The sequence below is a fragment of the Trachinotus anak genome, unplaced genomic scaffold, assembly GCF_046630095.1.
Source record: "Trachinotus anak isolate AG129_WGS33_773 ecotype Australia unplaced genomic scaffold, CSIRO_AGI_Tana_v1 ptg000002l, whole genome shotgun sequence".
NCBI classification, from domain to species: domain Eukaryota; kingdom Metazoa; phylum Chordata; class Actinopteri; order Carangiformes; family Carangidae; genus Trachinotus; species Trachinotus anak.
This window is the reverse complement of record NW_027273853.1, coordinates 5,742,061-5,769,262: the sequence shown is the minus strand read 5'-3', so window position 1 is coordinate 5,769,262 and position 27,202 is coordinate 5,742,061. Positions and strand designations below refer to the sequence as shown.

Below are 27,202 nucleotides of genomic sequence, written 5' to 3'. Positions count from 1 at the left end.
TTTGTGCTACTCTGAACTGTGAAAACAAGTGGTACAACATCTTCTGGTGGAGCTTCATCAAGTCAAGAAAACAACCCTATTGATGTCGTCAGACTCTGAAAGATGTGGGTGTTTGCTAACAGAAGATGCAGTTAAGGTGAATTATGACTAAATGTTGGATCCAGTGTCTCTGGAACCTAAACCAGGCCCTGCAGGCCCGTGTGTCCGTGCATGCTGAAGGTCAACTTTTTTGGTCAGTTCATCAAGATAACCAAACAATTTTCTTCCTGGAGTTAAAGGTGAGTGAGCTGATTAAAATGACAGATACTGGATCCTTCAAACCAATATCCAGTTTATTTATATAAATACACAACATAAAAAAAACTGGGGTAGAATTCAACCGAGATCTGTAGTGAGGACTCTTTACAGCTGAAGAATAAACTGGTCAGTGCCCTCTGGTGGACAATCTATGCAATGGTGACATTGTTTATAAAAAATATGTCAGTGGCATTTTTGTGCTGCAATTTCTCGTTTTTCATTGACATTCACAGATGCTGATTCACTTGTTTCAGGCAAATATTGGACAGTATGTTGCCCTACAGCGCTGGGTTCTAGTTGGACAGTAATTTTACCTCATACTTCAGCTTTATCCACCTCTCAGTGGAACTACAGAACAGTGTAGTCCTTTGAAAAATGAGTGTTAATCTCTATGAAGTTTCAGTAATATGCATTTACTCAGCAGTTTTAGACCTGATTCCTGTAACATCCTATACACAGTATACATCTGCATGTCATTATAAACTGTAGCCTGTTTTTGCCCGGAGCCAGTTAAGATTTACTCACAAACTCACTCATTCATGTTCAGCTGGCTGCATATTCAGATTCTTACAGGGCAGCTTAGCTTCATCAGTTTAGTTATATACCTGCTAATCTGAGTCACCTATGGAAAAGAAAACAACAGTGCATTTGTGTCTCAAAAACATACTATTTACATCTGGTGGTGGTTGTTACTTCATATTGGGTTTTGTCCTCAAGAGAAACACTCATTGTAGATTTTTCACCCACATTCATAAGCTTGTTGTAGCTTTTAGCCTCAAACAATAACAACTCCAGGCTTATTTTAATGTGAGAGGAGAAGTGGAGAAATAAGACACAGAAGACTTAAGCTCTCAATTAAATCTCCAAGTGTAAACAGTGCAACTTTTATTGATTTGTTTTAAAAGAAGTTTCTAAGACAGTGCGCGTTGCTGACGTTGACAAGTGATGACACAGTATGATGACACACTAAGCCAGTTTGAAATAAACACTGTCTAATGTAACAACAGTTGAAAACAAGCATGTATCTAAAGGTCAAAAACAAAACAAAGAAAACAGTGCAAAAAAATGTCTGCAAGCTTAGTGATGCCTCAATGACCACAAATGATGATGTGTAGCTACACTGCTTCATTTTGACTGTGTGCAAATGTGAAATTAAAGCTGTAATCATAAGACAGCAGCCCTGCCACATAAAGCTGTGATGCAGGTCACTGCAGACTGAGGCTTCAGGGAAGCATTAGGTTCACTATGACATCAGTATGTTTAGTATTTCATGTTTAATCCTATGTTTACAGGTCAACGCCATTGGTCCAGTTCTGGTGCTTTCAGACTGGCTTTTAAAAGGACTCTTCCAGTGTTTTTTCACGCTGTTGCCCATTTAACAGAAATCAGAGACAGTACTGCTTAGTGCTGAAATGATGAACAGTTTTGATAATCAATTTATCACTGATGTGGTTATAAAAAAAATAAAATAAAAAATCAAGCAAACATATTAAACATTCGCTGGTGACACTCTCGAATGTGCGTATTTGCATCTTTTTTTCGTTTATATCTCTGTTCATTAAAGGTACCCTGTGGATTTTTTTGTAAGCAAAATTATATTTACATTTAGTTTCTCATCAAAACACACTGTGCATCTTCGAGGTCTAGAGTCAGTTTTTTTCAAGAAAGGCCAACTGTTAAAATACGTGCTGGCTAGCTAACGGTCATCTTCTTCCTTGTCTTTGTTGGCACATTGATGAGTTTCTTGGCAGCTTTCGATCAGGCAAAGAGCATGAAACCATCAGCAGGACCATGTATTGAATCAGCCATGTGTATTACTAACAAAAATGCAGACCAACACATACAAACACAGCTCTATAGTGCCATTACTTTTTAAAAACTCCACAGGGTACCTTTGAAAATCTTTGGGTCTTGGACTGATGACAAAAGATGTCATCTTGGGCTCTGGGTTCATGATCTTGTGTTTATAGGATGAACAACTGAAAATATGATCAACAGATTAATTCATAATGAAGATATTCTTAGTTACAGCCTTGTTATTCTAGGATTGCTAACCATATTTTGAAGCAGCATCCAGGCATTAGTTTCCATTCGTTTGACGACAGTACACTGCTCTATTGGTGGGACTTGAAACTTCTTAAAAAGGCTAATCCATACAGTGAGAACATGTCTGCATTTAATGCATGTCTGTATTTTTCTTAAAGTTAGTCGACATTGCTTGTTAAAGCCTTAAAAAGTTCCCACTGACACTTGCTGTAGGGCATTACCACACAACAATGATGTAGCTTTGACAAAAACAGACTCAGACGTGATGTTCACTGTGAGGATTAAGTGTTTCAAGTCTCTGCAGGTTGATTTGCAGGTACTGAATTCAAAGGCTGAGTAGAAGGTACCAAAAACAAATGACAAAACTTACAGTATTAGAGGCAAGAATTTAGAGGACGAGAAAAAAATGTAATTTTTTAGTAAAAACCCAAGAATTGCTCTTTAACCTCAGCATTGACACTCGTTATATCATTATGGCTCTTGTGGAAGTAACTGTTATGTAACAATCTGCCCACAACTGTGTACGATTTTCTCCCAAACCAGAGTTAACTTGGTATCTGGAGAGAAACACCGCTCAGACTTAAAAAGGCACAGACACGTGTAGTCGTAAGAGTAAAGTTTGCACAATGACTGAAATCAAATTTAAAATGTTAAACCAACAAGCTTCACCTACAGTACGATGCAACCCTTGACCCCAGCCGTAGACTTTGCTAATCTAATGCCTCTCTTTGCCGTGCACCCACTCCCCTCTGCATCAATAGTATTTTTTAAATCTGAAGGGAAAGAAAAAGAAAAGAAAACATGGTTGGTATTTAAGTACTTCATCCACCTGGTGGAAGTGCTCATAATTCTTTTTTTTTTTTTTTTAACTGTTATTTTATCCCTTTAAGTCTTAAAAGAAAAAGAACAAGTGAGACTCTTGGCCACTTTCTTCATCTGGGTCCCCAGAAGTATGTGATGAGAGAGCAGCCGTGCTGTAAACAATTAACCACTGCTGATGTGAAGGAGCCTCTGATCACACGAGGGAGAAAATCCTGAGAACAACGGACTCGGTTCATTTCCCTTCTCTTGTGGAAATCAATGGAATCATTCATCTACACTTTCTCTCTCTCTTTTCATGTGTCCATATCTTTGTATATGCAAACTCTTTTCATCTAATAAGAAAATATTTGTGGAAGATTAAATGAAAATATACAATTATTAATACAATAGAATACAGAGCTATTATGTTAAAGGTGATTAAAAAAACTGGTTTGATTGTATCTCCCTTTTACAATGCACTCATTTTCCTTGGTTTAAAGGCAAAAGAGGTAAAGTGTATAAGAAAAAGGCAGCCTGTTGTGTCATCCAAAAGGCTGGTAGCTGAGGATTAGGCGATTGCTTTTGCTTCTGGTAAGAAAGCCTCCCAATATTTTATCAGCTGGAGAAAAAAAAAAAAAAGAGTCAACAGTGTCAGGTTAATTCATAAGTGGTTAATATTTAGTGTTTAACTACAACAACACAACAACATTTTCATAGTTCTGATCATCACTTTGTCAGTAGACAGAGAATTAATTAATTTAACATCAAGCAAAAATGTTCTCAAACATGAGTATTTGCTGCTTTTCCCTGTTTTACATCATTGATAATTGAACATTTATGGGTTTTTTGACTGCTGCTTAGACAGAACTAGCTTTTGAAGATGTTCCTTTAGGAGGATTTTCTAGATTTTCGGCGTACTATTACTTACTACTATTATTTAAATGTATTATACAGACAGATTACTTAATAATGTGATGTAATGAATCATTACTTGCAGCCCTAGCCTTTCCTTTCCCTGTGATGTAAACACATCATTCATACCTCACCCCTTAGCCCATGTCTCATTTACTTTCCACTTATAAAAATATCCCTCTGGCTCCTGTGATATTGTGGGTCACTGTACTTCTTCCACTCTTTTCCATGTGTCACTATTTATTTAAATCATTTAAACTTCAAACTTCTGAAGTCTTAACAGATAGAAGATAATCAGCTAAACTGATAAAATGTAGAACATATAATGAATTTAATTCCAATTCCTGTTAATAGAAAAAAATATATGATTTTGTGACACAGAGTCAAAACAAACTGCCACAGTTGGGGAAAAAACAGCATCAAAACTATTTACAAATGTACAGTGAGTGTTTTGACAAAATGAATATTTGACCAAGGAAATATAAAGTACCCATGTTTGACTGGAGAAACACTCACCTGTTGCTGAGATTGGAGCAGAGACTCCAAGTACTTGATGATCTGTCTTTTGAAATTTTTGGCCTTTTCCTTCTGTAAGTGAAAAATTTAAAAGGTGTTTATCAGTAATGATGAACACGTTCAGCTGTTCAGTGTCATCCAGAGAACACAAAAAGGAAAAACATTTGTACCTCAAAGCGAACGACTTCCTTGCGCACGGTGGCAGAAACTCTTTCAAAGTCTCTCTCATACTGCGTCACTTTGGCCTCCCACTGTTTACAAGGAGAGAGGACAATATGGAAGCAACTTAATGCCAGAATATTATCTTTTTTTCAGTCGGGATCCTCAGTCCCCAAACTGATGTATTTTGTATGAAAGAAAATATATATTGAAAAAAAAAAAAATCCCATTTAAACTATTTGTTTCATCGTACCCCCCGTTTCTGATAATAGCTGTGATCACAGTGAGGCCCTTTGAAGTGGCTCTTTCATTACTCAAACATTGTCCCCTGTCTTGAAAAGACCACATCAAACTCCATCACTTCCAGGCAGCCCAGCCTCATCTGACTTATTCTCTCTGATGTGTTGATTTTGGCCTGTGCTGTACCTCAGCGATCTCCTCTTTGGCCAGCTGCAGTTTGTCTGGTTTGTTGGCCCACAGCAGTTTGGCCTCAGTCTCCCTCTTCTTCTGCAGCATGGTCTGAGCATCCTGCCAACGCTGCCACGCCTTCATCCGGTGATCAAACGACCCCTGCAAGTCGCAAACACACAGAGGATCATTTCATGTTTACATGAGGCTATTTAGCCCTGTAGCTGATTCCCAATCCTACTCGGAACAACTTTCAAAATAAAAGTCAAGTCTTTATTGGCTGTCAATAGAAATCTTGCTTTTTTGTGGAATATAATCCAGGTTCACATCATTTGTTTAGCTTGAGTATGAGTGAAAAGGCTGCCCAGATAACATGGCCAATAATAAAGTACTCTAACGCTCTTATACTGCATCCCTTTGTACAGAAGAAAACTGCCCCATGCTGGTCTGCTTTTGTTCTTCACTTTAATTCATAATATTAGTAGCATTTCTTCTTGTCCCTGAAAATACTTCTCAAAGTAAAATTTTCTAGCAAGTATTAAACACAACTATTTTACTAAATTAAAAAGGCAGACTTGACCTAACACAGTGACAGATGGAAGGGCGATTGTGATGAATGTAGTAACCAGCACAAAAATGAAACTAAACTACTCCAAAATTGTTTTCATCTGGTATTAATTTACTTTCATTCATCTTCGAAAACTGAAAGCACCTTGCTCACTTAAACATTGTGAGTGTGTTTTTTGTTTTTTGTTTTTTAACTTAAACTATACTATTTGAGAATTAATACTTTATTATGCAGAATAAGCTTTGATTTTACATTTAGTTTCATATAAAATTTTATCAGTACCCTCACGGCTCCAAGCAGGCGGATGAAATCTGCAATGAGTTCAGCGAAGCTGAAGGTGTCGTTGGCAGCCTGGTCGTGGTGTAACTGCTCCATCTTATCCTCCACCTCTGCCAGCTGGGACAGAGCTCGGGACAGAGCGGTGTTATCCTCTGCACTGCCCAGCATGGCGGCACTCTTGGCAAAGCTCGCTGTGTTCAAGGACAGCTCTAGAGAGGTGGCAGCAAAAACATGTGGAAATAGAATATGAGTATATGATGTATATTAATAATTGTTATAGTATACTTTTTAAGTGCAGGAGGGATTGTGCTTTGGTTTTTAGAAGGCCACAAAGATTAAAGCCACAGTGCATAGGATTTGAACAATCCCTTATAAGTGATAATAAATAAAGACACTGTGACAGACTTCATTTCCCACCAAACATTTTCTCATTTTTCAAACAAAATTGTATACTATCAAAATAATTTTAAAACTAGCTATGATCACAATTTTTTCACATGGTGACTTTAAAAAAAACCCATCTGGCTTCCTGGTTTCTGGCAGCAGGATTTGGTTTTGGTGGTTTGCTCACAATCTGATCAAAGATTACAAGGGCTGGATTCTTGGCGATGGAGTATCTGTTACCAGCTGGAGACAGCTAACCTTTCCTGTGGACGACCAGGGATTCAACTAGAGCGTGGAGCTTCCTGAACTGCTGGTCGGCAGACTCCACCTCCTGCAGCTTCTCCTCAAACCACTGCAGCAAAACATACTGTTAGTACAACTCCCACCATCACGGCCCCTACATGTTTAAAACCCCAATGTTATTCTAATGTTAACATTTCAATATCTTTCTCAGTATAACACTATTTTGTAAAGTGAAGAGTGAGTGGAAACACTGGAAACCCAGTAGAGTTTAATGCACATCTGTCTTTCTGCACATCTATTCTGTTGGAGTACATATTTATTTCAGTATTGAACGTAGTGTGTACACAAATGTGATAGTTTGAGCTCAGATCAAAAGGAGGTCAGTCACAGCTCAGCTACTACTTTATAAACCAACTTTCAATAAATGGGTTGTTGGATTTGCATCGCTGGTTTCCTCCTTCAATATTTAGACAACTACACGCTACCTACTAAATATAGAGTTTAGCAAATGTTAGCTTTCACCTTAGAGCACAAGTGCACATGAATCAGCAAACTAAACTCTGTGTCTGCCGGTTGATGCCTTCATTTAAGCAGGTCATAAATACTGTGTCATAACAAAAGCACACAAATGAAAAACTGATAAATTGAGAAAAACAAACATGTTCACAGCTCTGCTCTGACTAATGTTGCACCACTCTTTAACAGCCGTACTTCAAATGTTTTGCGACAGTGCTGTTTACTGCTTCAGCCTGAATGTGCCATCAGCCTTTAACCGTAAGATGGAAACATTCTGTCTCTGACTGAAACATGCACGTTTCCTCATTACAAAAATGATCTGCTACATGAATGTTTCTCGAGAACAGAAAGCGTTGTGAGCAGCCGGAGAGTGCGTTTACTCACCACATCTGACTCATTCATCTTGATGGTCATTTTACTGACAGCATCTGTTGCTTTGTTAATCATTTTCAGGAAGCCGGCGCCGCTCAGAGCCTGGGTGCTCACTGCTCTGGGCAACTGAAAACACAGCAAAACACAACATCAGCTATAACACAGTCAAGCTATAACACAGTAAAGACTGCATTTATAATATATACTAAAACTTCAGATGTCCAAAAGAATCAAGAATAAGTAAATGGTAGAAGAATAATACATCTCTCCTCCAAGTCTTTACCAAAAAGAGCAGTTTATTTTGTGCTCTAGTTGTGTGCCAGGAAGTTTCACGGTCTTACAGAGACACAGTGCTTCAATGCGATTCAGGCCAAAAACTAAATGTTTGTCTTCTAAAAACGCACAAAGCCCTGAGGCTCTTCTGACTCAATTTCAGCTTACTTCTTCTCTCTCCAGGAACTCTCTGACATCTGGGTCTTGGAGAAGTGATGGGTGATTTACCACCCTCTGCAGATACCTGTGGGATGAGAAGAGAACTCATTTTCCTGCTTGTATCACAGTCAACATGATGAAACCTGCAGAGGACTTGGGTTTTTTTTTTTCTACCTCTCCAAAGCACCTCTTCTTCTCTCAACAAAGTCTGCAGATGAGGAATCTTCCTTTCCTACCTTCACCTTTGTCATACCTGTGCAAGACAACATCCATTTTCACAGCTGATTGAGATTAGATTTACTGTTACAGCTTAAGAGGAAAATCAGAGGATAGGAAACATTTACCCAGGATGCTCTTCTCTGGTGGTGGAGGCACGATGAATCCATTTGGTCCATGTTTTTCAGAAAGCTTCTCATAGAGGCCGAGGAAGTCGCTGAAGCGTCGCCTCACTGTGAATGTCTTGTTGCGGAACATGGACAGTGTTGTCTGAAAGAGACAGTGTCCCTCACTTTAAGTCTTTATATTATTGTATTTCACGTCCCTAACAGGCTCCAACTGTAAACTTCGGATGTAGTCTTTCGCTGTGTCTCGAGTCGTGTACTTCCGCACTCACATAGCAACTAGAGGTAACCAGATGGTGCGCTCAAAATAGCCAAAAAGTTGAGTGTAAAAAGATGGACACTTCTCACATACAGCTGGCACCATCTTGGGTAAGTAGCAGAAGGGGAGGGACCAGTAATGCATTTTCAAAATTGTGAAATTGACAGCAGAGGAAATAGGACACACTACGCCAGTGAGTCTACTGCATACACAGTGTACTACATGTGAGTGTACTGACTGAAGTATCCATTGAGACGCAGTATATGTTCAAGTATGGGCGTTTCTCTTACAATGCACTGACCAGTATTTCCTCTCTTTTCACACTTACCACACATCTGATGAGTAACTGCACTAACTTCCTCTGGATTTAAGATGGACAATTTCACATCAAGAGAAATGGTGCAACACTGAGTTTTTACCTGCGTGGATACTTTGTAGGCCATGTACGCGTTCATCCCGTCCCCTGGGAAAAAAGGACAGATATTGATTTAAATACTTACAGAGCATTACTCACGATAAGCTGCCTGTGGGATTCATTTATAGTTCTTCATCACTGCTCTCACCATCTTGGTTCCTTTGTCGTTTTCACAGTTTTGCAGTAATAAAATCAAGGACTCAAGTACTTCACAATAACCTTTGCTTGCTTGATGTTTAAAGCACACAAACCAGCCTTTATTGAAATGAACACTGTTTTGTGAAAAACTGAATGAAAATAATAAGCCTCACCTATTTTTTCAGGGTCTTTGACAGAGACGAAGATGTCAAATTTGTCCTCCTGCTCCTCTTCTTCCTCTTCTTCCAGCTGAAACAAATATTAAACAGAGAGTGAAATTTTTCCCGTAGTAATAACAGCAGAATTTGGATTTCAGTAAAAATTGGAGTACTTTGTTGATGGAGGTGAGACTTGTTTGTTCTAGTGGGATGTTAAAACTCCCTGTTCCTGTGTTCAATTTTCGAAAATTCAGAGCCTTAAATGAATGAAATGGTGGGCAGAAATGAAAAACTCCAATAGTTTCCAATCATTACTTTGTTACAATCACACTGGGAATTTCACTCTGGGATTAGATATCCATGTACCTCCTCAAGGGCAGCAGATTGGGGCTTGGCCAGGCTGGCAGCGACAGACAGGGAGGGGGCGGACGCAGACGGTTTGGCCATCGCCTCCTTCTTTCTCTCGTTGCGCGGGCTGTCAAGAGAAAGCTCCACTGTGGCCTCTGTTAGAGAGGAAAAGAGAGTAAAGAAACCAGATGTTGAACAGAACTGTGTGGAGAGATGTCCTTTATTTGACATCCCAGAATGTCCAGGCCATGTTACAAGTCTACCTTTATGTATCTATTGACAACATGTATTTACATTTATGGCAGGTATTTACATTTACATGCTGTTAGTGTGGCAGAAAATGTTTTTTATATTTGTCAAAACTGGCAACTGTACAGATTCTGAATGTGAGCAGTTGTATTTACTTCAATATCGGACAAAGAAACTGAATATCTACAGTTTTCGATTTTTATAATTATTCTATTCTAGTCGCAATTATTATTATATTACAAATTCATTACATTACACATTCTTCATTTGGGAGCTGGTGTCTTCCTCAAAGACACCTCAACAAGCGCTGAACTCACACACAGTGTCAACACAAAAATTCTGTGTCCTTTTGTGTTGTCAGTTTGCAGGATTTCATCTTTGAGGTCCTCGTGGTGTATATTACATCTTATACTGTTTTGCTGGTATCTGAGAGGACAGCAAACTAAGAACATCACTGTAAAATGCATCGTGTTTCTCTCTGGGTGTGATTATAAGGCTTTTCATCTTCACTTGACACAAGTAAATAAGCAAGTTCGTGCCGACATAGACTCTGAGTACTTGCAGTTTGCAGTTTCTTTTCTTTCTTCAGCTCAGTTTAATGTGCTACAGTGTTTGTTAACAGTTACAAGTGCCACATTTCTTGAAGAGAGATTCAGTGACTTCAGCAAATAAAGTATTTTTTGTCCGGCATGAAGAAAGTGACAATGCCTCTGTTGTAACTCATCTTCTCTGTTGTTTAGGACACTAAAAGGGAATCATACTGGGTTACTGGCTTAAAGGGGAATCATCTTGGGCTACTGGTTTAGGAGGTTGACCACGAAATAAACAGCAATGTCACCGGTTCGAGTCTAGCCGTAGACCTTTGTTCCATGTCATGCCCTGTCTGTCTCCCCTCATTTCCTGTCAGCACTCTACTATCCATCTACTATCTCCAGTGCCTTGTGAAAGTATTCACTCCCCTGGTGTTTTTCCTGTGTTGCTGCTTTACAACCTGGAAATAAAACTGATTTTTTAGGGGGGTGGAAGGGTTGTACCATTTGTACCATGGCACAAGATGACATCCACTTTAAATGCAAAGAGTTTTTTATTGTGACACAGACGATAATTAAGACAGAAGTCTTGAGTGCAGATAAATATTCACAACCCAAAAGTCAATACTTTGTGGAGCCAACTCTTGCTGCATTTCCAGTGGCAAGTCTCTTAGGGTATGCCCCTATTAGCTTAGCAAAACTAGCCCCTGGGATTGTTGCCTGTTCTTCGGGGCAAAACTGCTCCAGTTCCTTACCCCAACTTAGACGGGGTGTGTTGAGGTATAGCACCCTTCAAGTCATGCCATAGATTCTCAATTGAACCTAGGTCTGATATTTGACAAAACATTTGAATATTTCCCTTTAAACCACTCCAGTGCAGCTTTAGCTGTAAGTTTAGGGTCACTGTCCTGTGGAAGGTGCCCTCCTTGCCTGGTCTGTGAGTTTTAGTGAGTGGCCTACTCTTGTCATTGCATTTTCTTATAATGGATTAAATGGTGCTCCATGGGATTTTCAAAGTTTGATCAACATGTATACTACATGGTTCAGTGGTCAGGGTCCTTTCAGAACAAGTGTTTTTATACTGACATCATCTAATTATGTAACTTCTGAAGTTCAGTTGTTGTACCAGATCTCATTTTGGTGTTTTATATCAAAGTGGGTGAACGCACATGAACTCGCAACTTTTTACTTATCTATAGATGTAAGAACATGATGTAAACAAACTAACAATTCCCTGGAGGCAAAGGAGCTGTAGAATCAGCACACTGTTTCTTTCCTCTACCATTTTTTTTCATTTATTTTTCCTGTTTGATAACACAACACACCATTGAAGAGTTTTCTTGAATGTGCACACCTCTTTTCTCAAACTGAAAACAGACTGACCCCGCATTTTATCTAAGACCAGCACAAATAACTATTGTGCACACATGACTTTGAATGCAGCTATGGATGGATTACTGACCAGGCACAGACCCAGGGGCCTGAAGGGTCAGGGGGCCCTGGGCCAGAGCCTCTTGTTTGAAGTGTTAATATTCCTTGTTAGAAAATCAAGAGACAGAAAATAACAACAAAGAGGTGCAAAAAATGGGCATAAAGAGACACAAAACAACTGTAAAAGGACACAAACAAGTAATGCAAAATTACCACAACTAGACACAAAGCAACAACAAGATGCAACATAACCACAGAGCAACACGAAAATGGCTGCAGAGACTGAAACTGACAGCAAAGAAACACAAAATGATCAAAGAGATGCAAAACGACTCTAGAGAGACATAAAACAACACAAACTGACTGCAAAGTGACACACAACAACTACAAACAATGTGGCCTATGTCTGAGGGGTGGGGGGACTTTTACATGTCTGTGCCCAGAGACCCATTGACTTCTAATCTGTGACTGGTCGCACATGATCATTGTGAACACTCCCTTTGTCACTAATCCTCCCCTTAGGACATTAAATCCTGATAATGGAACAAAAGAATTAAAAGAGTGGACCCACCAGCAAAGATGTCCGCCTCCTCTTCAGAGTGAATGCCATTGGTCTTGGAGTTGACAGTGCTGGTGCTGCTGACGCTGGGCGCTGTGGCGACGGCTTCTTCACTGAAGATATCAGCAGGTTCTGCAGGATGACTTTCTTGCAGAGGTCCAGCTACGTTGATACTATTGCCAGCAGCAGCTTTGGTTGAGACAGATTTGTCCTTCTGCTCTTTATTGATGGTTTTCTTTAAGGTGGCGCCCAGCGGCTCACCGAACAGATCCTCGTCAGGTTCACCGAAGAGGCTTTTCTGCGGCTGCTTGGCAGATTTAGTCTGTTGTGGTTCCGAGAACAAGTCGCCTCCCTCATCCTGGAACAGGTCGATGGTTGCGCTGTTGGGTTTTTTGGCCTCAGCAGCAGGTGGAGCATCACTAAGGAGGTCTACCAGAGGGTCAACAATTTTGTCAGTGCCAGGTGGCTGCTGTGTGTTGTTGGCTGATGCGTCACCACTGAAATCAATAATTGGAGCAGTGGAAGTTTCTTTTGGTTCCTGTTTCCCATCTCCAGGTGGATCTGTAACACTGCCTGCCACTTCACTTTTACTCGTTGCTGCTTCAGCAGTCACATCCGCTACTACCACTTCCCCTCGCGGTGCCTCAGTTTCACTTCCCAATATGTCAACAAAGTCATCTGAGGGTTCATCTAAAGAGATTTCGGTTGTGTCTTTTGCTGTAGCTGCAACTGTGTCAGCAGCAGCTTCGCTTACGTTGTTTGTTAGGTCGACAAAATCATCAGAGTGTTCACTGACGACTTCGCTCGCTGGTTTGTTTTCTGTTTGGCTGCCGACGGGCTCAATTAAGGGGTCGTTCATGATGTCAGTGGAAGGCTTCAATAAATCATTGCTGGGTTGGCTGGCAGGTGTCAGAGTGGTGTCCATTTCAGTCAGTGGAGGTTCAATCTGGGGGAAACAGGGAAAAGGGGGAGAAAGATTTAGATTATTTGAATAGGGCTGCAACTGATGATGATCTGTCAACTATTTTTTTGATGATTTTTTTGATTATCAAAATCATCATCGAGACAATAAAATGTCAGGAAAGAAAATGTCTGACAAACTGGAACATATTCAACTTTCAATCATGTAAAACAGAGAAAAGCAGCAAAACACCTACTATGAGAAACTGGAACCACTGAGTGTGTGGCATGTTGACTGGTAAATGACTAAAATGATTAATTGATAATCAAAATAGTTTTAGTCAGTGACCAAAGGACTAATCAATCAACCAAAATGGGTTAATTATTTATCAGTTTCTCACCACCCATAGCCTAACAAAAGGGTTGTACCCTCATTATATCAAAAGAATCTGCTCTTCCAAAGTTACCATAAAGGTCAACTATAAGTAATTGTCTATAAAACTTCACTTAAGTCAAGTCTCTGTATCCATTTGCTTTCTCTTTACATCCCAAACACGTGTATTTTTACTAGAATACTGCTAAAAATATAACTTCCACAAACTCAATAACTGTGATCACAATCAGCCACATTATGATTAAAAGAAAGTGTAATGGCTTTCTGGTAGGTATTGGGAGTTTTTAATGAATTTTAGGGGAATAAAACAGACTTTAACTAACAAGTTGTGCGAGGAGTGTGAGCTAAAGTAGATACTGCAAGTGGTAAATGTGGCTGCCTGTTAAATGTCACTCTAGATTTATGAGTGAATTGCCTGCTGTCAGCTTTTTTTTTACTCATTTATATGGTAATGTTCAACTTGATTCTGAGCCAAGCCTCCACATGACACTTTTGGAAGCTCCAAAGAACAAGAACAAAACATTTTCAAGTCAGTCCAGGCTACTGGGTGTGCAACTGAAACAAAAATATTAATTTAACATCAAAATGTAAGAAGCTTGTAACTTACAAAAAGCAATGACTCGCTGAAACATTTTAACATGTTTCAGAAATAACTTTATCAGACGAACGCTCAAAGAAGTCTCATGCAGTCTAATGCAACAATCCAAAAAAAAATGTTTGAGATGTTTAACAATCTATAAACATCTCATCACAGGGTTGGGGTGCATTTGCCAGTAATGATGTTGAGTAATACTAAGCAAACAGACTCTTAACACACGCATCTGCATTGGGGGAAAAGGGTTTAATGAAATTATCAACTGAATCCACTAACAACCACTGCCTGGTGCATTTCCAAACATTACTTCAGCTACAGGCTCTGTTAAATGTAACATCCACAACTGCTGACTGTGGTTTTCCATGCAGCAGTAAGTCGAGCTCTCAAAAAAATCAAAGACAGCAACTTTCCAATCTGTCCTCTGAACTTTGACTGTAGGAAAACATCCGGGTTCTGACCATGTGACCACAGCTGACTCACATGACAGGAGGCTGCTTGAGCCAGCTTTTAGTCCTCATTCAAACAGAGTCTGGATTTGAATCCACTCATAAACATGAAACAACAAAATCACTACCTGAGAATGTCAGCTTTCACTGTCAAACCACACAAACCCTATTTCCTCCAGAATGCTAAAATTACACTGCTTTACCAGCTGTATGCACGGCCTATAAGTCTGCACATGCTGAGGATTTTGGTTTTTGGTTTCAGAAGTGTCAAAGATATTCTGCACAGACAATATCCACATATCATTAACTAAATAGGAAAGATATTAAAGAGTAGGGCTGAAAATAAGTATTATTTTTCTTATGGAGAGCCTTGAATCAGCAAATATTTTGCAGCTCTATTAGTCCCTCTATTATGCCATTGCATCTTCAAATCTCGTTTTGTTTAAGCAAAAGTCCAAATACTTTGTTTACAATGACAAAGTCACTGGTTTTGGTTGGAAAAAACACTAGGACTGCAACCAACAAACAACAAAATGACCAAATGTTGAAAAACATCCACCACAACTTACTGGAGTCAAGGGCATTTTCATGATCAATTATTTTTGCGATCAATTGCCTTGCCAGAAAACACTAAAAATGCCAGTTGTAATTTCCCACAACCCAAATTGACAAATTGACATGTCTAGTTTTTCCAACCAACAGTCCCAAATTAAAGATGTTCAGTTTACTATCATGTATAACAGAAAAGCATAAAATCCTAACATTTGAGAAGATGGAAACAGCAAGTATTGAATTTCTTTTGCTTCTAAAATGACTGACACGATTATTTATCAAAATAATCGCCAATTCATTTTCTGTCAAGTGACTGAAAGATTAATGGACTAATCACTGCAGCTCAAAAAATGTAAATCGAATATCGAAATAGCAGCCGAATAATTTTCTGTGGATCAACTAATCGACAAATCGTTTCAGCTCTGTCGACCTGATCAAATCACAAGCAGACAGTACTTCACAGAAACGGATCGGACTTTCTGCGTTAAAACCTCCGTACTGCTCCGACAAGTTATGCTGCAGTGAATACTTCAGTGTAGCATTATCCGACATGACAGTTGCGTATGTCAGCATTATTTATTTCTTGTTTTCTATGCGGTTACAGAAAACAGCGAAGTGTTGGTGAAAACCTCTCACAACTGAACCCAAACTTGCTGAAAGTGCTTCATTAGCTTTCTCCGCTGACGTTAGCTAACTGCCTCGTCAGTTAGTGTCAGTTAGCCAAACCCGAGGCTAGTTAGCCGCCGTGAAATCAACATTTAGACATACTGCGCTCACGAAGAGGTCTTCCCCGTCGTCTTCATCACTGTCTCGGCCTCTGACCTCTTCAGAGTCCAGCACATCTTGGTCCTCGGAGTCGGGGAACGGAGGAGGACTGCGCTCCGAGCTGGTCGCCATCTTCAATCTCTTTTAAAAAACACACGGGAAGGTAACGTCAACCGTCCGCCGCTTACGCACACACACAAACACACACACACACACACAGACAGACAGACACAGACAGACAGACAGACGGACCGAAGCACTGAGGCCGAAGCACCGCCGCTACACACTGAAGTAGTTACTTACCTCAAGGTAGGTTGACTATAAACGAGAACAGGCTGCAAACCGTAGGCTCAGTACGTGCAGACCCGCCACTGTCTTCTTACTTCCTGATCCTCCTCCTCCTGCTGCTGCTGCCAGGTTAGCTGCAGTCGGCGTTAGCTAGCCAGGCAGTCATGGGACAGATGTAGCGGTGCAAGTACATGAACCAGGACAGGGGTGCAGCTGAAGTGAGCTAATCGGCCCTCGGCCCACGGAGCCCATATTAGAGACATCCGACTGTGGAAGATGTCTCGTCACACACGTACCGGAGATGTGGAGGCACGGCGGCCGCTGCTTGCCGCCGGGGGTCACCTGGAGCCGGACGAGCTGGACTCAGAAGAAGGTAAACGCCGTCTCACCTCATCACTTCAGCCTTGACTGAGCTTTGGCCAGAACAGTGCAGGAAAAACCCCACATTTAAAATCCTGCACAAGTAACAATACAAAAGGATCGTCAGCAAAATGTACATTAAGTATCAAAAGTACTGGCCTGTCTGGCATATTATCACCACTGGAAGGTTTGATTGTACAAAAACACAATGTTTAGAAACTTTATAACTGCAAATATGATTAATCGATTGGTCGACTGACAGGAGACCCTCGTGTGTATTATTGAAAAAAAAACTACATTTTAAAAGTCCTATGAACCGTAACTGTTATCTGTAATGACAGTTTGTTCTACACATGTGCACACTGCAGTTGTGTGTAGTATACAAAGGTGTGAGCACCTGCAGAAAAAGCTCTCTCCTGCTGAGCCAGTTTGCATTAACCTTTCCATCTCATTTAAGTCTGTGAAGGTCTGAGGCAACTGTTGCATCTGTAATGTCTGCAGTATGTTGAACTCACTCCTTTCTCCTGACCTGTTTGTGTGTTGTGTTTTGCTGCTTCTCAGGCGAAGTCATTTTTGACAGGAGCACATCACATATCAAACGTGAAGCCGGAGCGAGTGCATCGAGGAGATTAACATATGAGGAAGCAGTGGAGGAAGCAGGTAAGGTTGCATTCAGTGGTGTTGTGGTTACTTTGGTCTGTGAGTTTTCTCATGCTCTTGATCGTGATAGGTAAAGTAACATGTTAGGTGAAATAAATGTGGTAAGTAAACATACTGTATTGTATTGTACTGGTGTTCAGCGGAAAAATACATTGTCCACAAGCTATTCTTTATATAATTTATGAAATGTAAGATATGTAGAAATACAAGGATTTGACCCAGTGGTGAGCAATGAGAATACAACATATTTAATAATGCAGCATTTGGCTGCATTATTGTGAGAGTTCCCTTCAGTTTCTGCCACATTAGATCTAACTCATGCATCCTGACATATTTGTTCAACTTTGTAAATGCAGTTTAATGTTACTTGATACTCTAGTGTGTAATAGTGAGGTGTCAGTTTATTATAACTGACATATATATGACATATATATCTACTCCCCCCGTGAGTTCGCTTCATTCATCCTGGTCGGTGTTTACATCCCACCACAGGCCACAGCAGATACTGTGTGTGGAGCAGACCAACCCGGACTCCGTAGTTATTGTCCTTGGTGACTTTAACAAAGGTGACCTCAGTCATGAACTGCCCAAATACAGACAGTTTGTTAATTGCCCGACCAGAGAGGGGAACACTCTGGACCACTGTTACACCACAATCAGCGGTGCTTATCACGCCGCCCCCCGGGCTGCACTGGGCCACTCTGACCATGTCATGGTCCACCTGATTCCCACATACAGGCAGAAACTAAAACTGTGTAAACCTGTTGTTTACAAGAACCTCCAAGAACCTCCAATTGCACCAATCACCAAAACAAATTCCTTGTATGTGGAAACATACTTGGCAATAAAACTGATTCTGATTCTGATTCTGATAATGGCAGCTAGACTACATTACTGTTGACTTCAAGCAAAATAGGCCTACAAAGACTTAGGAGGATCCTTTTATTGGAAAAGTTCCCTCTTTTTTATTTGCTCTTTGTTCTGCTTTGGCTCTCAGGTTTTGGTTTATTTCAATGGCTGTTGTTGGTGGTTTGCGGTTGGGCCAATGCCAGCGATGCTGTGGAAATTCTGTGTGTGTCTTTTCTCCTGCCAACGGCACGCTGCGATCTGCTGCTGAGCTCTTCAGACATGGGTCTGCTGACTGCCAGCATCTTCCTCGGTGAGTAACAGTCATTTAATAAATGGTTATCATACCTGAGCAGGAAGAGTTCAGCTGTGAGAACAGTAACAGGAAACCCACAGCACCTACTTGTCACCGGTGGACGGTGGTATCTCTCTCATACTTCCTCTAAATTTGGTATCTGTTAAAGTCAATGTAAACAAAGTTGTCTCAATGGCATTAAACCTGTATGAAAAACTTGGATACTAGGTGGAAGAGCAGTGGAACACACAAAGATAAAAACTACGTGTTAATAGTGTTTCATAATTTGAACTTTAACTATTAAATCTACTTGCATAATTAACAAACAAAAGGAAAATGAAAATATAGGTTGTCAAATTTTTGTCAAGCAAGTTGGAGCTTTAATTTTAGTTAACTTGAGAAAAAAAAAGGATTGTTTTACATAATACTTGTTGCAAACACACACAAAATGCCTGTTCTAACAATTTTTGATCTTATGACATTTTATGACCTTATGAGTATTAACTGCATCAATAAAAATAAAAGTAGAACTGGAATAAAAAAAAAAAACTAACTAAAATCTGAAAAGACTGGAACTATCAAATGCACCTTGTAAAGCAGCCAAAACTAAACAGAACAGAGATAGCATAAAAAAAATTAACAAAAGGTTTTATTAGGAAGCTAGTGAGTTTATAAGTGTCACTACAAGAACTTAATGTTAAAATGCTGAGTGACAAAAGACAGAGCACCACCTTATTTTAAAAACAAATGAGTATATTACTGTCTTGTCATACTCAACCATATTGTGAATAAGGCACAGTTAATTGAAATATAATCAAAATGGCAATATGGCCAAGTGCCAAATCACAGGAGCTGAAAAAAAAAATCATAGTAGCTGCAATTTTTTTTGATAAAGGTAAAATGTGTCACAGCATTTTTGTGCATTGTTAGCTCCATAAGTGTTGTGGTGCTACAGAGATGCCCCGGCCTGTAAATCATATTCTCCAGACATAAGGTTCATGTTTGGTGCAAGCCCCAACCAAAATCACATAATCGTTTAAAAAAATTGTTTTCAGTGAGAATGAAATGTAAAGACCATCATTCCAACTGAAATTGTGGCTCTTATCATGATATCTGCCACAATAATCCCAGTATGATTGATTTTTGCATATGATGCAGCCCTAATTGTTAATTCCTGTTTTCAAGGAATGATGGTGGGGGGCTACATGTGGGGATACTTGGCTGACCGGAGGGGGCGTCGCAGAGTCTTGGTTGTGTCCCTGACGGTAAACGGGTTGTTTGGAAGTCTGGCCAGCCTGGCCCCGAGGTTCTGGCTCTTCTTGCTGCTGCGGTTCATCAGTGGCATCGGGTGAGAGCACGATTTTCACTTCTTATTTGCATGGTAGCCATGAACTGGATCAAGTGCATCTGGGTGGTTAGAGAGACCATCCAGGTCATTTTAATCCTTGACTGAAGGACACCACAGAAGTGACTTAAATTACTTTTGGTGAATTTGGGCTGCAAATAACAATTATTTTCATTATTGATTAATCTGTTGATTATTATGTCAATTAATTAAAGATGCAAAGTCTCATAATTAAGAAGCTAAAACCAGACAATGTTTGGCTTTTTTCTGCTTGAAAAGTGCTTGAAATTATTCATTTCTCATCAAAATAGTTGCTGATTAATTTTCTGCAGCTAAATTAATTGATTACATGGGTGAATACAAAACGCAACAAGGCAAACAAATAAGCAAATTATGAGTTGGGGACTATTTATGGTCCCTGCATTAGGTCAACCATATACCGTATTTTCCGGACAATAAGGCGCACTTAAAAGCCTTTCATTTTCTCAAAAAATGACAGTGCACCTTATAATCCGGAGCGCCTTATATATGGATTAATTCTGGTTGTGTTTACTGACCTCGAAGCGATTTTGTGTGGTACACGGCGCTCACGACGCTCTGTCAAAATGTTTTAGTACGACTTTGGTAAACTACAAAGCTGCACCGCTTGCAGCATTACGGCTACCGTAGTCAGGAGCGTCGCGGAGTAATACATACTGTGCTTCACCATAATATTACAGTGTGTGTGTATAAGGACCTATAAGGAGTCATTGTGAATACGCTAACATTTGATTTAGCGGTATCAGACTGTGTTTTTTTTACGTGTTACAACTGGACAAGGTTGGGAGTTATTGTGGATACGCTCATTAACGTTTGAACCATGTTGAGAGTTATTGTGAACGTGTTTAATAAAGTTTGACTGACTTATCTGACTGTTTTGTTTCGCTTAATGCGCCTTATAGTCCGGTGCGCTTTATATATGAAAAAAGTTCGAAAATAGACCATTTATTGACAGTGCACCTTATAATCCAGTGCGTCCTATAGTGCGGAAAATACGGTATATTATTTTGAAATCCCAGAATATGCCCCCAGAGTTCATCAAAACTTGGCAAAACTGACTGGATTCAAAGTATAAATGTTGATTTCGTCTCGCTCTGTAGGGTCGGCGGGTCGATCCCTGTTATCTTCTCGTACTTCTCAGAGTTTATGCCCCGGCTGAGGAGAGGTACAATGATCAGCGCTCTGGCCACCTTCTGGATGGCAGGAAACATCCTGGCTGCAGGTGGGAGGAGACACAAATTCCTAAAACTGTGACAGTGTGTTTCAGAATGGATCAGTTCTTAAGACATGTTTTTATAAAAAAACTTTTATTGTGTGATGTCTTTTAAATTTCAGTTACATTTTACTTTGATTTGTTTGGATGGTTTTGCCCCAAAAATAGAACTTCAGACATTTTGCTTTTATTTGATTGTGGCCATAGATACAGACCCAAAATAAGGGGAGGGTGGCCAGACATAACATCATCCATCTTTGCTCATATAGCAGAATATATTACTTACATAATTAAATTAAAGTTGAGCTTTTGTTATCTGGCTAGAAATAGAACCGTGGCAGAAATCCCAGAGCTGGATCGCTACCAAGTTTGATCAGTGAGATCTTATCCTAAATGAATTCAAACACAAATCTTTACGGTTATAAACTTTGGGGTTAAAGCATGACTTCCTTTTCAGGCACTGTCAAAATAAGACAAACCATACAGAGTTCTGAAATGGAAACTGCACCTGTGTTTAGTAGTGACTGTGCATTTTTTGTCTGCAGGTCTGGCCTGGCTGGTGATTCCCAGAACCTGGGCGCATTTCTTTCTGGGAGCACTGGACTTCCAGAGCTGGAGACTGTTCGTGGTGCTCTGCTCCGTTCCTAGCCTCACCTCAGCCCTCCTCTTCAAGCTGCTCATGCCTGAAAGCCCCAAGTTCCTCATGGAGGTATTCAAAGTCCAGACTAGTGCTTGTGCCAGCAGGATGTTGTCTGTCCCGACCTGTCTCTGAGGTTTCTACCCTGTCCCTGCAGGCTGGTCGGGACAAAGAGGCGATCCATGTCTTCAGACTGATGTTTGAGCTGAACATGAGGGGGAAAGGAAAGGCTTTCCCGGTATGAAATAAATACTTTTCCTATATTCCTAAATGGATTCATAGTCAAAAAAACATATGAACTGCAAAGACACAACTGACATCACGACAAAGATTGAATGATTGAACTTACAAAAACAATGCAGAAGGAAGAAGAAGAGACTTTCTAACCACTTCCTTTATTGCTTCCAAAGCCCTGTGTCCTGCTGTAAGTGTAATCACTCTGATCTTGCTCTAATCTATTTCTTGTTTCGCAGGAATTTGGTTTGTGTACAAGCTCCAAGCACAGAGGGGAACTGGAGGAGACCAGAACTTTGGGTTCATGTCGAGAGCGACTTGCTAGGACTTTAAAAAAGGTAATGTCACACATTCAGACAAAGACATGAGTGGACATCCAAAGAGACGATTTACAGGTTGTCTGAGAAGAGTGCAAAAGCACACTTTATTTCCCCCCTGATGTTACTGGGTGCCTTATCTTGTTTGACCAGTATATTTCCTTGTGTTTCATTGTGTTGAAGCAGCGGGGCCAGTTTAACATGCTGTGGACAGAACGGGGCCCCCATTCGCATCTTGTTCCTCTTCCCCAGTGTGCACAGTGTATAGTTTCCTTGTGCTGTAAATTCACCTGGCTTCAGGTTTAGGGCTGCGACTGAACCTGATTTACCTGATGAATCTGAAGCAGTAACCATCAACAGGTCCAGATACATGAACTAAATATCTTATCCTGCTCCCACAACCACTGCCCTAAATTCAGTTTGTGACCATTTGATTATCTCATAGAATTAACAAACCTGCACACTGTAAACATAATATCAGCTGAGAGGTGAAATGTATTTAACTAGAGTTTGACAGATAAGACCAGACCTTGAGATGAGGAGCCAGCTCCAGGCTCTTTCCTGGTGCATATTCCCAAACAAGTTTACATTTAATCCAGGTACCACAAAGCTATTGTAGTTGGATGTTTGGGGCTTCAGGTGCTTTAGTTTAAAACATAAAATCAGTTATTCCTGTCATAGCAAGAGATTTGATCGATTCGTTCTGATCTAATCATTTCCCTCTTATTTCTCTGTCATTTAAATATTTTTATTTGTTTCACGTGCAGGGCTTGATGCCCATTAAACAGATGTTTAATGGTCCACTCAAATCCAGGAGCTTCACTCTGCTCATCATCTTCTACTGCATCTCCTTCGGGTGAGAAATCCCATCTGTCCTTCTTCATACAAACAACAGCGTCTGTAGTGGAACAGGAGTCCTCCTTCATACAGTGCAGTTCAGGACTGGTTTTATCTCATGTGTTTCAACACTGCTAAATGTGATAAATCTACCGCGAGCAGCTCTGTAGCTTTGAACGGCGGCGAGAGATAACAGCTGGACATATTTTATCACCAACAACCAGAAATCATGTTACTTAACTGCAAAAACGTTTGTCTTTTAACACCTTGTGTGTGAGGCTTGTTAACAAAGGAACGTGAACAGCTACCAGAAGCTAAAAAAAACAAATACCAGTGAGTCCAGTTGCATTTTCTGGGCAGCTGACTCTCTGCTGTTTGGGCGACAGGTTGTATTTTGTGGATGCTTCAGCCCGAGTGTGGGACATAAACTATTTTACCCTTAAATTTCCACTTCTAACGTGTGTGTCGGCAGTTACTACGGGCTGTGGATGTGGTTCCCGGAGCTGTTTGAGAGGGTTGAAGACGGCGGTTCGCCCTGCGCCAACGTGTCCCTCCCATCTGCACTTCACAACCAAAGCTGCTACCCAGTCAAGACAGCAGGTGTGTCGGGATAACAAAGAATTCATGCTGCCATCAGCGCTCGACTTTCAGCCAGAGAACACACAACTGAACATGAAGCTCACACTTAAAGCTCAGCCACGAAAAGTAAGCCAGAGACAGGGTGTAGTAAAGTGTAAAGTCTGCAGTACTAATATCATTTTAAAAGGATCATCACACAGTGGTGCAAACAAATGTGAAAAAAGACAAAACCATGAACCCTCACAGTACAAAAAATGTGCAGCTCAGGCGAATTAGACTCTAAATTGTCCTCAGCTTTGAATGTGTTGAGTCTCCTTACGTGTTATGACTTGTCTTGGTAATGCTTCTCTCGATGAGTGTGTAATTTCCTTATAATTTTCAAGACGCTTCCTCTAAAGAACAGAACAATTTGATTCTAATTACAGGGGAAATAGAGGCAGCGTTCAGTTTGTGCACTTGCAAATAATTGCGCATGTATCTCAAAGGACCAACCCACTCTACAGGCAAGAATACGCTTCAGAATATATGAAGAATAAAGAGTCTAATAATAAATGAATGAGGAAGGCATATTGAGTTTAGACTGAGCTTTTCCTTCTTTCTTCTCTATAATTAGTGTCAAATTACAGTTATTTCCAAAAAAAATATTGACCCATGAAATTAAAATGTCACCACTTGTATTGTACTTGTATGGGTGGATTTATTGGTGGGTGGATGTTTGTCACGCCTCCACGCCGGCGACGGCCCGGGTTCTAACGTTATGTTTTCAACAACGAGATATCTCAGCAACGCCCTGAGGGAACTTCTGCAAATTTGGCACAAACATTCACTTGGACTCAAGGATGAACTGATTGCATTTTGGTGGTGAGAGGTCAAAGGTCACTATGACCTCAAAAAACATGATTTTGGATATAACTCGAGAATTAATTTGATAATTATGACACAGTTTAACTCAAATATCAAACAGGATAAAATGATGAAGTGGTGACATTTTATATCCAAATGGCCAAAAGTCAACTTCACTGTGACATCACAATGTCCCCAGGGGAGATTGTGACCATATATCCTGCAGCCTGGCTGGTTGGCGGAGGTGTACAACCTCGAGGTGGTGATTCTAGTTTATTTCATCCTCCTGTGTCTGTTCCTGTCCTGACAGTGTATATGGAGGGCTTCGCCATCGCTGCATCAAACCTGCCAGGCAACATCTTCACCATCCTGAGGATGGACAGCATAGGAGGGAAGACTCTACTGTGTGAGTCTGTTGTTTATAAAGTGGTTTATTTCATAGAGTAACTTGGGAGACATGTTGTGATACAGTGTCTGAAGTGATGTTTTACATCCACTCTCCTCAGGCTCAGTGTCAGATTATTTACTTTGCTCAGCACTGTCACTCTGCAAATCCTTCCTTCCTTCTTCTGATAGAAAACATCTGCGCACACTTCATCTTTGATAGTAGAGGAATACTCTTCTGAAGGAAACCTCTGTTGTGTTATTGGGGTAGGGCAGAGTGTGTCTTCTTCACTTTTCCTTGAGCGCTGGTCTCCACTGCACTCCATTTGCAGTCAGGCAGACACTCCTCTCTGCTTAATCAATAAACGCTGTCACACCATGGACAACAATAATAATAATAATAATACATTTTATTTATAAGCACCTTTCAAGACACCCAAAGATGCTTTACACGGCAAATCAAACATTTAGAAGCATCAACAAGATAAAATACAGACAAGATCAAATGATATTGAATGAATGAACAGATGTTGGAGAGGAGAGGTCACGCAGCCGCTCCATGAATCCTCGCACTTGATGTCTGATCTTAACTCTCTCCATCTTTGCTGCGTCGTCAGCCCTCAGCCTGGTGGTGTCCAGTCTCAGCGTCTTTTTCATCTACATGGTCCAAACCAAAACCCAGAGTCTGGTCCTCTCCTGTGTCTTCAGCGGCGTGTCCGTGATCGCCTGGAACTCCCTGGACGTGTTGGGAACAGAGCTCTACCCGACGCAGCTACGGTATCTCGCCTTAAAACTAAGTCGAAAAGGTCAACAAGGTCCAGACAAATGTTCTCAAGGATTCAGCCATATTTTTGAGACTTCTACAGAGAATATTTTACTGGCATTTTTTAGTTTGTGCCGAGGATCTATGTTCCTTTTTTCTTTATTGTTTCAGCATTGATAAAGAAATCCAACTTCACGCATTAAAAATGGGACAAAGACATTGCAGAGAGCACTGAGACAAATAAAAGTAGGCAGGGACAAGCTAAATTGTCAGAGAACATTTTTCCAAATAAATCAACAGTAGTTTTTACAGTTTTGTACAATGTTACAACACAGACGCTCACATGTCCTCATCTACTGTGTATGTCTTTCTTTCAGGTCCTCTGCTCTTGGGTTCTTCACAGGCGTGGGCCGAGTGGCAGCGATCACGGGGAACATGGTCTTTGGGAAGTTGGTGGACACGAACTGTGCCGTGCCGGTCCTGCTGGTCTCCACTCTGCTGCTGACCGGAGGACTGGTGGCTCTACTGCTCCCACAAACCAAGCAGACTGAGCTCACCTGATCACTGACGCTCCACATGAGTAAATTATTAGCAAACACCCTCTGAATGTGCTAAAGGAAGGAGACTGGAGGAGTTGTGCCTGTGAAATCCTCCGGTCATATATGTACATATCTGTTTTGCTCCCGGAGGATGTGTAAATGCCTGTGCCTTCTGTCTCTCTTTATGGTGCCTCGTTTAAAAAGCCAACTAAAGGAAAAGTTGTCAAAGGACAGCAGCCTCTCTGCACCTTCCAACAAATATTATTCAGGAAAGTGAGTAGGAAGAAGAAATGCAGTTGTACTACAGTAAATGCTTTGAGCTTGTGAGAATTGAAATTCTCACCAGATGTGAATCAGGCGTCAAGGACACCTCTAAAAAGTTTGCCAGTCTCTAAACTTTACAGAAAGTCTCATCTCCTGAGTAAAAAACTTGGAGGCTGATGTTGGCCACATTTATAAAAATGTCCCTGAATGTTTTTGTCACCTTGAACTGAAAAGGCTCTGAAAGGCTGTTTCAGACTTTTTTTTGATTACAGATATGATATGAACTGAAAAGATTCCAGATGAGTTTTTTGTTCTAAAAATGACCTTATTAAGCTAAATCATGCGTTCATCTATGCAAACACTAGATTTTGAGATTGATTTTGATTTTCATTCTGTACCAAAGCTGTCATTTCCTGCAGACTGGACCAAACCAGTTCATCATTCCAGTGGCAAACCAAAGATTTCTGATTTCAGGGCTAGAACACTAGAGTTTCTGGTCAGCTCACATTCCCATCAGTGATTTTTAGAAAGTCTCTGTTTTCATACAGGTTTCATATTACTTTGTGACTACTGAAGCTTTTTTTTTTTTCAAATAAACATAGTTTTGTTCGTCTCAGCAGCATCTGTTGGTGTCATGTCACCTGTCTGATGTCACATCACACAGATTATATTCACATCTTTTATGTAAGTGGAAGTACATTAGCATTATCAGTGAGTTGTACAGAAAGTGTCAAAGTAAAAGAACC

At 40.4% G+C, this 27,202-nt stretch overlaps 2 protein-coding genes across 2 annotated transcripts; one reads left to right on the top strand and one right to left on the bottom strand.

The window, feature by feature from the left end:
• Positions 1-1,148: 1,148 nt before the first annotated feature.
• Positions 1,149-16,146, bottom strand: snx1a (sorting nexin 1a). Its single transcript, XM_071492529.1, has 15 exons — positions 16,017-16,146; positions 12,374-13,307; positions 9,611-9,747; positions 9,260-9,335; positions 8,953-8,996; positions 8,278-8,419; positions 8,108-8,186; positions 7,943-8,018; positions 7,514-7,627; positions 6,629-6,722; positions 5,990-6,195; positions 5,158-5,301; positions 4,743-4,823; positions 4,573-4,644; positions 1,149-3,763 (listed from the first exon to the last, which is right to left on the bottom strand). Exons 1-15 carry the CDS (start codon positions 16,143-16,145, stop codon positions 3,713-3,715), a joined length of 2,379 nt encoding a protein of 792 aa, XP_071348630.1. The 5' UTR covers position 16,146; the 3' UTR covers positions 1,149-3,712.
• A 393-nt stretch (positions 16,147-16,539) lies between these two features.
• Positions 16,540-27,078, top strand: sv2 (synaptic vesicle glycoprotein 2). Its single transcript, XM_071492556.1, has 13 exons — positions 16,540-16,674; positions 17,223-17,321; positions 18,319-18,480; positions 19,648-19,810; positions 20,947-21,068; positions 21,605-21,768; positions 21,854-21,934; positions 22,170-22,268; positions 23,015-23,103; positions 23,557-23,684; positions 24,817-24,912; positions 25,508-25,667; positions 26,031-27,078. Exons 1-13 carry the CDS (start codon positions 16,578-16,580, stop codon positions 26,212-26,214), a joined length of 1,644 nt encoding a protein of 547 aa, XP_071348657.1. The 5' UTR covers positions 16,540-16,577; the 3' UTR covers positions 26,215-27,078.
• The last annotated feature ends 124 nt before the right edge of the window (positions 27,079-27,202 follow it).

Bases quoted from the DNA above. Each gene is read 5' to 3' on its own strand.
- snx1a (XM_071492529.1), bottom strand. From the start codon at position 16,145: ATGGCGACCAGCTCGGAGCGCAGTCCTCCTCCGTTCCCCGACTCCGAG. The intron at 13,308-16,016 runs GTATGTCTAAAT...TGTTTCCCCCAG, and splicing joins AAGACCTCTTCGTGAGCGCA to ATTGAACCTCCACTGACTGA. The intron at 4,645-4,742 runs GTACAAATGTTT...TTTCACTTACAG, and splicing joins AGGAAGTCGTTCGCTTTGAG to AAGGAAAAGGCCAAAAATTT.
- sv2 (XM_071492556.1), top strand. From the start codon at position 16,578: ATGTCTCGTCACACACGTACCGGAGATGTGGAGGCACGGCGGCCGCTG. The intron at 17,322-18,318 runs GTAAGGTTGCAT...TTTGGCTCTCAG, and splicing joins GGAAGCAGTGGAGGAAGCAG to GTTTTGGTTTATTTCAATGG. The intron at 24,913-25,507 runs GTGAGTCTGTTG...CTGCGTCGTCAG, and splicing joins AGGAGGGAAGACTCTACTGT to CCCTCAGCCTGGTGGTGTCC.